General features: G+C 39.5%; 1 protein-coding gene across 2 annotated transcripts in view; it reads right to left on the bottom strand.

Moving 5' to 3' along the window:
- Nucleotides 1-2893: 2893 nt before the first annotated feature.
- The window catches only part of WIF1 (WNT inhibitory factor 1), a 153044-nt gene continuing 143367 nt past the window's right edge, over nucleotides 2894-12570 (bottom strand). For both annotated transcript variants that reach the window (XM_019952307.3, XM_019952308.3), the window contains 3 exons: nucleotides 7995-8090; nucleotides 7382-7477; nucleotides 2894-3751 (listed from right to left, as the gene is read on the bottom strand). In XM_019952307.3, coding sequence (XP_019807866.1) covers nucleotides 3630-3751; nucleotides 7382-7477; nucleotides 7995-8090 — 314 coding nt within the window. In that variant the 3' untranslated portion in view covers nucleotides 2894-3629. The remainder of the gene's footprint in view (nucleotides 3752-7381; nucleotides 7478-7994; nucleotides 8091-12570) is intronic.

Here is a 12570-nt window from a genome sequence, read left to right as displayed (position 1 = left end):
GGCTTTTATGATGTACGTATTGGAACAGTTATATATGTAGATAAATAATAGTCATATATAGGACTATGTGTTCAAAATTTTCTACTGGAGTGTGCAATCAGAATTGTTGTGGAGATGACCAACCTAGACCATTGCAGTTTGTCACCATGCCTTCGGTCTAACTTCCCCACTATTCTGTTATTCATTATGAGTTAATACAAGTAATGTGTTCAGAATAAACTAAGCACTACCTAAGTGTCAACTATTATTATTATTATCCTGTCCCCAAACTTAACATTCTGCCACCTTTTAGATCCTCATAATCATGCATCTGGCCTTTTTATTTAAAAGTCTTTAATAAATAAGTCAGTTCTCATATTAGGATTCTCAGGGTTAGCTCCCTGGCTCCTGGCCTGCTTTGCCAAGTCTTTGTGAGCACAGGCTGACACCCTGGGCTCTGGCTAGAGGAGAAAGATCGCTGTGGTCTAGCACCGTAACAAGATGTGGTCACTCTGCTTCCAGCCTCTCCCTTGATTTCTTCCCATAACACATGTCACTTCCCTAAATCACACAACTGATTATGCCACTGCCTGGTGTGAGAGAACTTGTGGACTTTAGACTGTCTATAAAATAAGGTCCACATTCCCCTGGGAGAATGAGGAGAATAAAATATGTTGGAAGGTTGCTACCTAGGATTTGTAGAGTTTTGTGTTCTGCTGTATTTGCTGAGAAAAGGAAGGGAGGAAGAACAGCATAGTGTTAAGGCTTCAGAGGCAGATGACATGGATTCAAACCCGTCCCTCTCATGTGTGATCATGGGTAAACTGCTTCCTATCTCCATGACTCAGTTTTCTTATATGTAAAAGGGCGTAATGATACTTGCCCCGTAGGGTTGTAAGGTAACATATATTTTTCTTGGGAACCAATAGGTTCTTAATAAATGGTAGCACTTATTAAAAAAATTGAAGTATAGTTGATTTACAGTGTGTCTTAGTGTCTGATGTATAGCAAAGCGATTCAGATATTTTATATATATATATATATATGTATATTCTTTTTCAGACTATTTTCCTTTATGGTTTATTACAGGATATTGAATATAGTTCCCTGTGCTATATAGTAGGACCTTGTCGTTTATCTGTTTTATGTATAGTAGTGTTTATCTGCTAATCCCAAACTCCTAATTTATCCCTCCCCCACCCCCTTTCCCCTTTGGTAACCGTAAGTTTGTTTTGTATGTCTGTGAATCTGTTTCTGTTTTGTAAATAAGTTCATTTGCATCATATTTTAGATTCCACATATAAGTGATATCATATGATATTTGTCTTTCTCTGTCTGACTTCACTTAGTATGATAATCTCTAGGTCCATCCATGTTGCTGCAAATGGCACTATTTCATTCTTTTTTATGGCTGAGTAATATTCTATTGTATATATATATCACATCGTTTTAAAATTTTTATTTTACATTGGAGCATATTTGATTAACAATGTTGTGTTAGTTTCAGGTGTACAGCAAAGCGATTCAGTTATACATGTATCTATTCTTTTTCAAATTCTTTTCCCATTTAGGTTATTACAGAATATTGAGCAGCGTTCCCTGTGCTATATAGTAGGTCCTTGTTGGTTATCTTTTTTATTTTTAAATTAATTTGTATTGGAGTATAGTTGATTTATAATGTTGTACCAGTTTCTGCTGCACAGCAAAGCAAACCAGCTATACACATACATACATCCACTCTTTTTTAGATTCTTTTCCCATATAGGTCAGTACAGAGTATTATGTAGAGTTCCCTGGCTAAACAGTAGGTCCCTATTAGTTATCTATTTTATATATAGTAGTGTATATATGTCAATCCCAATCTTCCAATTTATCCCCCCACCTTACCCCCTTGGTAACCATAAGTTTATTTTCTATATCAGTGACTCTATTTCTGTTTTGTAAATAAGTTCGTTTGTACCATTTTTTTAGATTTCACATGTAAGCGCTATCACATGCTATTTGTCTTTCTCTGTTGGTTATCTGTTTTAAATATAGCAGTGTGTACATGTCAATCCCAAACTCCCAGTCTATACCTCCCCCCACCCTTCCCCCACTGGTAACCATAAGTTTGTTCTCTAAGTCTGGGAGTCTGTTTCTGTTTTGTAAATAAGCTCAGTTGTATCATTGTTTTAGATCCCACATATAAGCGATATCATATCTTTGTCTGACTTACTTCACTCAGTATGACAACCTCTAGGTCCATCCATGTAGCTGCAAATGATGTTATTTCAGTCTTTTTTATGGCTGAGTAATATTCCACTGTGTGTGTGTGTGTGTGTGTGTGTGTGTACACACACACACACATCTTCTTTATCCATTCATCTGTTGATGGACATTTAGGTTGTTTCCATGTCTTGGCTATTGTATTGATAAATAGTGCTGTTAAGAATGTGCACATATCTTTTTGAACTATGATTTTCTCCAGATATATGCCCAGGAGTGGGATTGCTGAATCATATGGTAACTCCATTTTTAGTTTTTTAAGGTTTTCCATAGTGGCTGCACCAGTTTATTGAATACATTCCCAACTGGTAGCACTTTTATTTGCAACATTTTCACACCTTTCGAAAGTCTTCACTAAGGGATATTTAACACATCCTAGTTAGAGAAGACTTTTTGAAAGAATTGACAACTAAGCTGGGAGCTGACATAAATAGGAGTGCTGCAGGCTCTGACAACAAAGCGTAGTGTGACATGGCTGGAGTAGAGGCAGAACTGGGAGGGAGAGATGAGGCTGGAGAGCTAGGACAGAGTCAGGGAAAGAATATCTTCTGTTTTTTTGTGATACTGCAAAGTTTTAACTTCCACTCAATTGCAACCAACTTTATTTTCATAAAATAACACATGCAAAGACCACTCCATACAACACTCAGAAAACTAAAGCAGCACCTTTATTTTATACACACAAACAGTATAAAATGTTTATGTAAGAGCTGTGTTTGTTTACAATATATTATATTGCTTCAAGCCAATGCCGAAAGTTCATACATTATATTCCCTATTTTATTGTGTTTACAATATATTATATCGTTTAATGCCACTACCACAGTGTTGTTTCTTTCTCTCTCTTTTTTTTTTTTCAATACTGAATTCTCTGGAATCATGGTAAGGTCAAAATGTATTGTGAGTTTAGAAATAAGGGGAATTTAAAAAATGTGACAAATGTCTAAATACATGACAATATAATTTGAAATGCTATAACTTCTGCACTTTTATAACTGCTTCATCCAGACCCTTGTGATTAATGCATTTTTGTTCCATTTATCTTCTCTAATGTTGCCCAGCCCCTCGACATCATGAATGCATTGTACTTTTGGAAATTATCTGCCAACTACACACTGAAAAGACAAAAATTTAACCTGAACAACTTACATAACATAAAATCGGTCCCAAAGCACTGAAACAAGAAAATCTATACCATTACGCTACAGATGTACTTAGAAAACTTAAAAGGCAGAGTAAATATCAGCTTGGTGATTTATAATGAAGCTAATAAAATTCAGGCCAGTATTCTTAACTGTAATGAACATTATTTGAACATTCAACACATGAAAGGTTAACAAAGGCTATGAACTTGGTGTAACTTAAAACGTTTCAGATGCCGGAGTTCACCAGATGTAATTGGATTCAGGTGGGTCCTGCCGTTCCTCGGCCTTTTTAAGTGAAGGCGTGTGCTGCCTGAGCCCGGCGCCTGCTGGCCTCAGGGCATGCGTGAGGCTGGCTCCGTACCCTGCAAAATTATTCACAGCTTAAAAGAAAAGAAACTACAAAAACAGGCTCTTCAGATTCATTATTAATCATTCAAATGAAATCCATTTTCCCTTTTCAACCCAGAGTGAAAGACCACAGCAATCACAAAAAGCTACCTGAATGAAGAGATGTTACAGGTTCAAGATCTCTGTTGAAAGAAACCCATTTTACTAACTCCGTCAAATCTGGCTTCCACTGAATCTCTGATTCACTATGTATTTTGGCCATGCAGATACTCTTGATGCAAACTTTGGATGAATGTGATTGAATGGAAGGATGTTCTCCACCCAAGAGTTGGTAAGGATCTAGCACTGAGGTCTCAATAGCAGGGATGCTTCTGCAGAGGACTTGGTCATTGATCCTTTCACTGCCTTGTAAAACCAGACTCCATTACGTTGATCTAGTTCAATGTAATAACCCCCATTCTTCATATAGATCACATGATTAGGCGTGGCTATTGCATTTACACAAAATAGGAATTTTATAAGAATTAAGGACTCCAGTACACATGTTAGAGAAAGGTTATGATTTGAACTGACTCCTTATCAATGGGGATTTGTGAGTTTCGGTGAAGGTGGGCATCTATCGATAGCATTTCCAGCTCATTATAAGTGGAGTGTAACACTGAGTTACACAACTTGAAGCCTCTTTTCTTATTACTTGTGAACTTCTGGAGATGCTTCTGGGCACTGACTCACTTCTACTGCTTTCCTAAAACTGATCCAAAACAGCAATCACACTTTAAAAATCTGCCTCCATCTTCCTGTGCATTAGAGTCAAGTTTGGCATTTCATTTGTTCCTTGTGTTTTTTTCTAAAATTTATTTTAATTAATTAACTAATTAGGCTGTGCTGGGTCTTCGTTGCTGTGCACGGGCTTTCTCTAGTTGCGGTGAGCGGGGGCTACTCTTGGTTGCACACAGGCCTCTCATTGCGGTGGCTTCTCTTGTTGCAGAGCACGGGCTCTAGGTGCATGGGCTTCAGTAGTTGTGGCACGTGGGCTCAGTAGTTGTGGCTCGCAGGCTCTAGAGCGCAGGCTCAGTAGTTGTGGCGCACGGGCTTAGTTGCTCTGCAGCACATGGGATCTTCCCGGACCAGGGCTCAAACCCGTGTCCGCTGTACTAGCAGGCGGATTCTTAACCACTGCGCCACCAGGGACGTCCCTTCCTTGTGGTTTTTAAATGCAAGCATGGGGGGGACTTCCCTGGTGGTCCAGTGGCTAAGACTCCACACTCCCAATGCAGGGGCCCAGGTTCGATCCCTGGCCAGGGAACTAGATCCCACATGCTGCAAAGAAGACCTGGTGCAGCCAAATAAATAAATAAATGCAAGCATGCCATTAAGTAACCACTGAGAACAGAATACTTTGTTCCTGAATGTGTCTCTTTGAATTGTCGGTATGCAGGCTAGTAGCTCATGGCGCAGCCAAAACAATGAGCCAACAATTCGCTGGAGTAAATCCCTACCCTGCTGCTCACCCCGCAACCCATGAAGCCCACACCTCCCTGGTGAGGGGAGCCTAAGCTGGGGAGTCTGTCTCCAGTATCCTCCTCCCAAGCAGGAATGTCTGGGTGCCTGGGACCTCTCAGCATGTCACCCTGCTGGGGGTCTGTTCTTAGCAGAACTCTGTGCCTCAGGGCTTCCTTGTCCCCTCCCGTTAATCAACATAAACCTCATTCTTTCAGCCTGATTCTCTCAGCCAATGTACAGAATGGCTGGGTGGCCTCTCCTAGAAAACACGTTTGCATTTGAATCAAACACCAAGGCATCTTCTTGACATGCAGTGCCTGGATCTGAAGGAGCAATGGATGACAAAAGCTTTCAGCAAGTGGGAGTGCTATTTGGTGGCTGGCAGACCTGTCAGAATTGCTCATCTAAACTACATGCATGAGGGCCCCTAACTTGCCTTCTTCCTAGAAGAGCGACCGGGTGTAACAGCAGGAACAGTGCCTCTTGTACTCCCCTCCCATCATCGTTGGTGGTCACCAGGCCCCAAATGCGAGTCCCAGAAGACCTTTGTAATTGAGTCCTGGGACGTATGATCTCACTTCAGGTCATCCCTAGGCCCAAGGACTTCTGGAAACTTACTCTGATTTGGGGACAAACTGCACAGTTTGTATCCTGAGTTAAAGGTGGCGTAAAGGGTTTGGTTTAACTCTTTTCCAAAACGGCTCCAGAAATGGTTAGTTTTCTATAGGTCTTTTACTCCCACGAAGGTCCCCCCCACCCAGTATGTCCTAACAGGGATACCATTCAATCATTCCCACCTCGGTAAAGGAACGCTTTTCCAGAGGAGCTCCACTTCTTGTTAAGCTATGCCCACCTGAAGCCAATTCAGTCTACCATCCAGCCAATTCGGTGGGTGCAAAAGACTCAAATCAATGGCTTAGCCTAGACCAGACACCGGTATACTTTAAAATAAACAAATAAACGTGTATACCTACACATAAATGGTATATGTACATATCAGAATAATATAATGTGATTTATAAAATATGCACGAAAATTAGAAATTAGAGATTGAGATATATAACTATATATACATATAAAATTTATACATAAATGTAATAAAAGGATATAAAAAATGTTTTCAAACTATATTTTCCCTCAGCACCCAGCTGATCATTCCACACTCACTGGGCTACATGCATCACCCTTTGGAGACCACTGATTTAGAAAAACATCTGATGTGAAAGGGATCTGTTCAATTTGTGTACATTATTTTGGAGACACAACCTGGATGTCTGTTAATCAAGGGAGCTGTATGACTGAATGAAGCCTTTCTTTCCTCGAAGGAAAGTGGCCAGTGGGCCCATACTCAGGAGACTGAGTTCAAGCTGCAGGATGAACCTGCAGAAACTGCATTATTTATTTCCTTCACTTGCTGATTGTCCCTCCCTCTTGAACCTGGGTGCTACCAGGAAGGGCCTTTTCTGTCTGTTCACGGGTATGTCTCCAGTGCCTGGATTCATGCCTAGCATATCAATCAAAACGGAATGACTGAATTTAGCAACTTTCATTTTGTGTATAAAATAGGTCAGTGGTTTAACTTAGCCTATAGCTAGTTCATTTTTGGTACTCAATAAATTTGAAAAAACACAACTCCATGATAACATCTCTCCCGTACTTCACAGACCTTTACCGTCCCACAAAAGAACCCATTTAAAGCATACCATAACCAATACAGTTAAAAGATTTTACAGAGCAGAACTCTTCACGTTCTATATGCTGACTGATCAATCCTGAATGATAAAATCAGAACCATGTAGATACCGATCTACATTTGATTTAAAATCTTACTTATTTCTATCACAGTTAACATACCATATTACCAAATCACCACGTAGTACTAATTCAGCCTGGAAGATATTTGTGGTGTTATTGTACAGTGATGCTTTCTTTCCTCTTTATACTCTAAAGCTTAGGCTCTACAGTTTAGAGAGTACCGGGTGGGGCGGGGTGTGGCATGCAGAGAAGCACGGGGGAGAATAGGCAGCGGAGAAGTTGCTTTCCTGAAAAGGAAAGCAGGGCTGAGTTAGGCTTGTCCATCCGCCTTTGGAGCCAGGAAACAGACATGCAAAAGGCTGGCTCCCCAGACGGCTCGCACTCACTTTTATTGCAGTGTCTTCCATGCCAGCCTTCCTGACATTGGCATTTGTTGGGTTCGTGGCAGGTTCCGTGTGTACCGCAGCCAGGCTCGCAGACAGCTAGAGTCAAAGGAGACAGAATGTTTCCTGAGCTTTCATTTGTCAACAGAATTACGCAGCTGCTTTTCCTGCAGTTCTTTAGAATGTGTTAGTTTTGGCTTCATCCCTTAATTTTTCTTTCTTTCTTTCTTTCTAAGTCAATCTCCAGCTAGAAGTCAGTTTTGGACTTTTTGAAACAGTCCTGAGAGTAATCTTAAACTAGACTTGGTGCTTCTCATTCACAATAGATGCTCAGGAGGACTTTGAAACTGCTGGGCGATGGAAGTTCATCTTCCTTAAGAAAACTCCTGAGTTAAAAAGTTTGGTTGTGTGTGCGAATGTGTCTAAGGTTTTTTTACGTGCATGGATTTCATACAACGTCTTTGGTCCACTTCAAGGAAACATACGTCAGTGGAGAAAGGTTAACTGTGATGCCCAAGCGACATGCAGTAGGTACAGAAGTCATGAAGAGAGGAGAGACTCCTACTAGTTTAATTATTGTGTAACACAAGATCGACTATGTGTTCGGGGTACTTACGCTTTGAACAGAGGTCTCCTTGGTAACCTTTGGAGCACTTGCATTTACTTTTGCCAATGCATTTACCTCCATTTCGACAGGGCTGCGGGCATTTGCCTGAAATAGAGAAGAATGCAAATAAGCAAGGAACTCTGTGCTTCATTCAGAGGCAATTACATTTTTTCCAGAGGAACTGCAAGGCTTTGAGAGGATCAGGCCTTTTAAGCAGCAGTTATTTCCACTTATTTCTGATCTACCCTGGCTTTGTTACCGTTTGAGTCTCGTTTCTGGAACAAACAGGCTAGTCTTCTTACTTACGATTCTGGATACGTATCTTCTACCATGAAGATGTTCAAATGTATTTATATTACTTTAAAAAAAAAAGAATAATGTTTTAACTGATTCATAAACGCTTGTAATTTAAGGTATACTAAAAATGAAGATAGGAATGACGCCCTAACTGATCTTTTCTGAGTTCTGATTTTTCTATGTCACTTTTTCTGAAAGCAGGCCTATACCTGGACATGATGACTTCTGTCTTAGCCTCGGATTCTCCAGAAAGCAGGGCCTGCGTGCAGAGTTTATTTGCGAAGTGGTCCTAGGGGTCAGGAATGGGGGGTGGGGAGAGTAAAACGGCGAAGGAGGGAAAGCCAACGCAAAAGCATGATATGTTTGTGGGTTGGTCATCACTATGGGCAACTGGGCTCTATCCTGCAGCATCTTTCTGAGGAGCCAGGTAGACTGACTGCACCTTCAAGGTGACTGAAGGAAGGAAGAGGGCAGCATTTATCCATCTGTACTTGTCTCCCACTGATCAAAGGTCACCCCATGGAATAACTTGCTGCGTTCCCATTCTGTGACTGTGTGAGTGCAGATTCTATTTTTTTTTTTTAGTACTCAGGAGTCTCTGGGTGGAAAGCAAGAGAAGTGTGACACAGCTAAGGTGCAGTTAGGCTATGTCTGTGCAAAATAGGTCATAGCAGTGGCTGGAGTGAAAGGCTGGCTGAGAAGGATATGAGGTGGGGCACAAAAGGGGCCTGATTCCACACCTGTGCATTTTTCTGGAATGTCTTAGATCCTAATGATACATCATTCTTTCTCTTATCTCTGTGCCAAATGAGTATTGCTAGTCTTTTCACAGATCTTTGAATCACAGGATTTTAGAGCTGGAATAGGGCCTTAGATGTAAGAATTATATAATATTCTTCTTTTCTCTTACTTTTGAAGCTATTTATTCTCCCTCTGCAATCTAGAATTTGCCATCCTAAGGGTGAAGTTTTTTTCCAGGCAAACATTATGCTTGACAAACATAGAGTGAATCCCATATGAAAGTAATTTTGCTAAAAACACTTTCTTCTCTTTTTATTTCTCCAAAAATGACTTTCTTCATATATAAATCAACCAAAGCAGCATTTAGTCATTGTGGAGATAATAGAGACATAATATTGAGATGTTAGAATCTCTCAAGAACCTGGAATGCCATTAGACCTGTAGGTTCTTCTGATGCAGGGATGTTCTAGAAACATGTATTAAAACAATCTTAATATTAGAATGCCACCTTTTTACTGACCATTAAAACTCCAAAAGTATACTTTTTGATAGGTTTGGATACAAATAATAGCATTTACTATTTGGTCAAGATCCCAACTCTAATTTAAGGAAAGGAATACCTAATTCTGAATTTCCATTTGCATCAAAGAAACATCTGTCCCCATCATATGCACAAAATTGGATCATATCACAGTACTCTGCAATGCACTGGGTTTTTTCAAGTAAGCAAGATGTGGGACAATAACTATATGGCAGAAAAGATGGAGGAGTTATTGTGAAATACTTGGTGAGCCCAAGTTTCCCCATATTCTATGAAATGTGAACTTGGTATCCAGGGACAATGCAGAGAATGATTGATGGAGAGAATCTTTTCAGTGACTCCAAGGACCTTTTTGTTTTCTTGGCAAGAGGGAAGTGAGGACCCTTAGGATCACTGCAGCCAGGAAGGAGGAGGACGCTCTCTCCCAGTTATCTCACCACAGAAATATGATTGCCGGTGATGGTTAGAAGGCCATTCCTAGATCAAACCTCATGGAGCCAAAACATCATGAAGAGATGATTGTTTAAAATTACAAATTCTGTAAGTGTCTGTAACATTGACTTCCTTTTCCTGAAAATATTTTGCAACCAATCTATCCACTGGACAGTGGTAAACTGAGTCAACTTGAGCGATTACACATTTTTACCCAAATGAGACTAAATATTGCCTGAAGACAAACAGATTTGACTAATTCTAAACAATTTGAATTTTAACTCTAAACAGTGAGAACAGTGAGATAAGGTATTGACAAAATAAAGATATTAAACTTCCTGTGCCCATCAGATTGTGAGGTAACTTAAATTTGTGACTATCCTTCACATAGAGAAAAAGATAAAAATAGTTTACAATAAGCGCCAATAACTGTCATCTCTGGGTCTTAGAATTATGAGTGATTTTTAATTATTTTATCCAATATTCTAATTTTTTATGGAGAGCATTTTATACAGATAAGTTTTATAATAAGAACCCATTAAGGTATTAAGAAAACATTTATAGTACAGTATAAATAATTTGGTCTTTTTAACTGACGGCTCATTAAAGATTCTTGTAAAGTCTGTGAACCTTAAAGAACAAGATAAACATAGGTACATACATCTAGATACTTCTAACCATGGTCTTATTTGTTAAACTGCAAGTATATCTCACAGCCAAGTCAGAATGAAGTTTGAGAAGATATCAATTCTGATAGAGGCCAGGAGAAATGAAAATATAAATAGCATCAGAATACATATTTCATTAAAAAAACAGACAATAACAAGTGTTGGTAAGGATATGGAGAAATTGGAAGCTTTGTACATTGCTGGTGGGAATGTAAAATGGTACAGCCACTTTGGAAAACAGTTCAGCAGTTCCTCAAAAAATTAAAGAGTTAACATGTGGTCTAGCAATTTTACTCCTAGGTATATACCCAAGAGAACTGAAAATATGTTCACACAAAAACTTGTACACAAATGTTTGTAGCAGCACTATTATTCGTTGAGTCCTAAAGTGGGAACAGCCCAAATGCCCATCAACTGATGAATGGATAAACAAAATGTGGTTGGTATATCCACACAATGCAATGTTATTTTTAGCAAGTAAAAGGAAGTAATGATATATGCTACAACGTAGGTGAACCTCGAAAACGTGCTAAGTGAAAGAAGTCAGACATAAAAGGCCATATATTGGATGATTCTATTTATATGAAATGTCTAGAATAGGCAAATCTAAAGAGACAGGAAGTGGATTAGTGGATTCCAGGGGCTTGGGGAGAGGCAATGAGGAGTGACTGCCGATCGGTACAGGGTTTCTCTGGGGGATGATGACATGTTCTGGAATTAGAGAGAAGAGATGCTGCACAATTTCGTGACTATATTCAATTATATACTTTAAAATGGTGAATTTTACGGTATGTGAGTTGTATCTCAATTTAAAGATAGGATACATAATTCAACTTTTTGTCTCTATTACACTAGAGGCACTTTTCAACTCAAGACCCATTTAAATTTTTTCCTGGTAATTTGGTTCCTGTAATAGAAACAAAAAATTTCCTAAAAGGATTTGAGTATAACTTGTGATGGGGATAATCAGGAGCTTTCAAAAGGCCCACATTTTTGGTGCAGTTAAAAAAAAAAAAAAGAATAGAAAACAGTTTCTGTCAATGGAAAGGTCATAAACCTAAGGGCATGAAACAGATATCTACATGAAGAGAAATGAACCCATGAACGAAGATTCATAAACATGAACCAACTAAATATGCGAAGTTTGAGAGTAAGTATGGGAAGAAAAGTGAGGGGAGTGAGCTCAGAGATATCTTTATCGGGGCAGGAAGAGCAGAAACCACATCCTGACGATTAATTACATTACATGTCCTATGGAAACCGTAGAGGTACTTCATTTGAACTCTATAAAAAAACCGTCACTTCAGCTACTACTTATTAAACTACAAAAACCCACAAATAAATTAGAAGTTGAAAGTTAAAATAGGAAGTCAGTATTATTGAATTCTGAACCCAGTACAACTTCAGAAACTACGGCTGTACCAAACACAGTGGGTGTTTTATGGATACAATACAGCTGGAGGTGAAAATGCCACATTCCAGAACTTCCAGAAAGGCGGGGACACAGCCCCTTTAGCAGATGTGCTCACTCACACTCCTTTTGCGCCTTCCTGAGCGGGGCTTCAGTGGTATCTGTCTTCTGGGGCATAGAGTAATTGAGAGTGGGGCTGGCTCATTTCTGAGTTGAGCAGAGAGCTTTCAGTGATGTGACTGGGAGGTGACAGGGCCAGGGCAAGCGGTTTGGTATCCTGATTCCCAAAACAATGATTACCTACCACATTCCACCGTTACATTTTTTTCTTTGTACCAAAGCGTGACAAACATCTAGTGAAGGCATAATGTGCACTGATTTTAAGTTTATGGCTCAACTCTTTCTTTTTTTTTTTTTACATAAATACTCATGAGACACTTCCTCAATCAAGATATAGAGCATTTCTGACACCCCATAAAGTTCCTCTGTGTCCCC

Source organism: Tursiops truncatus, chromosome 11 (assembly GCF_011762595.2).
Source record: "Tursiops truncatus isolate mTurTru1 chromosome 11, mTurTru1.mat.Y, whole genome shotgun sequence".
Lineage (NCBI taxonomy): Eukaryota > Metazoa > Chordata > Mammalia > Artiodactyla > Delphinidae > Tursiops > Tursiops truncatus.
This window is presented reverse-complemented; position numbering and strand designations above follow the sequence as displayed.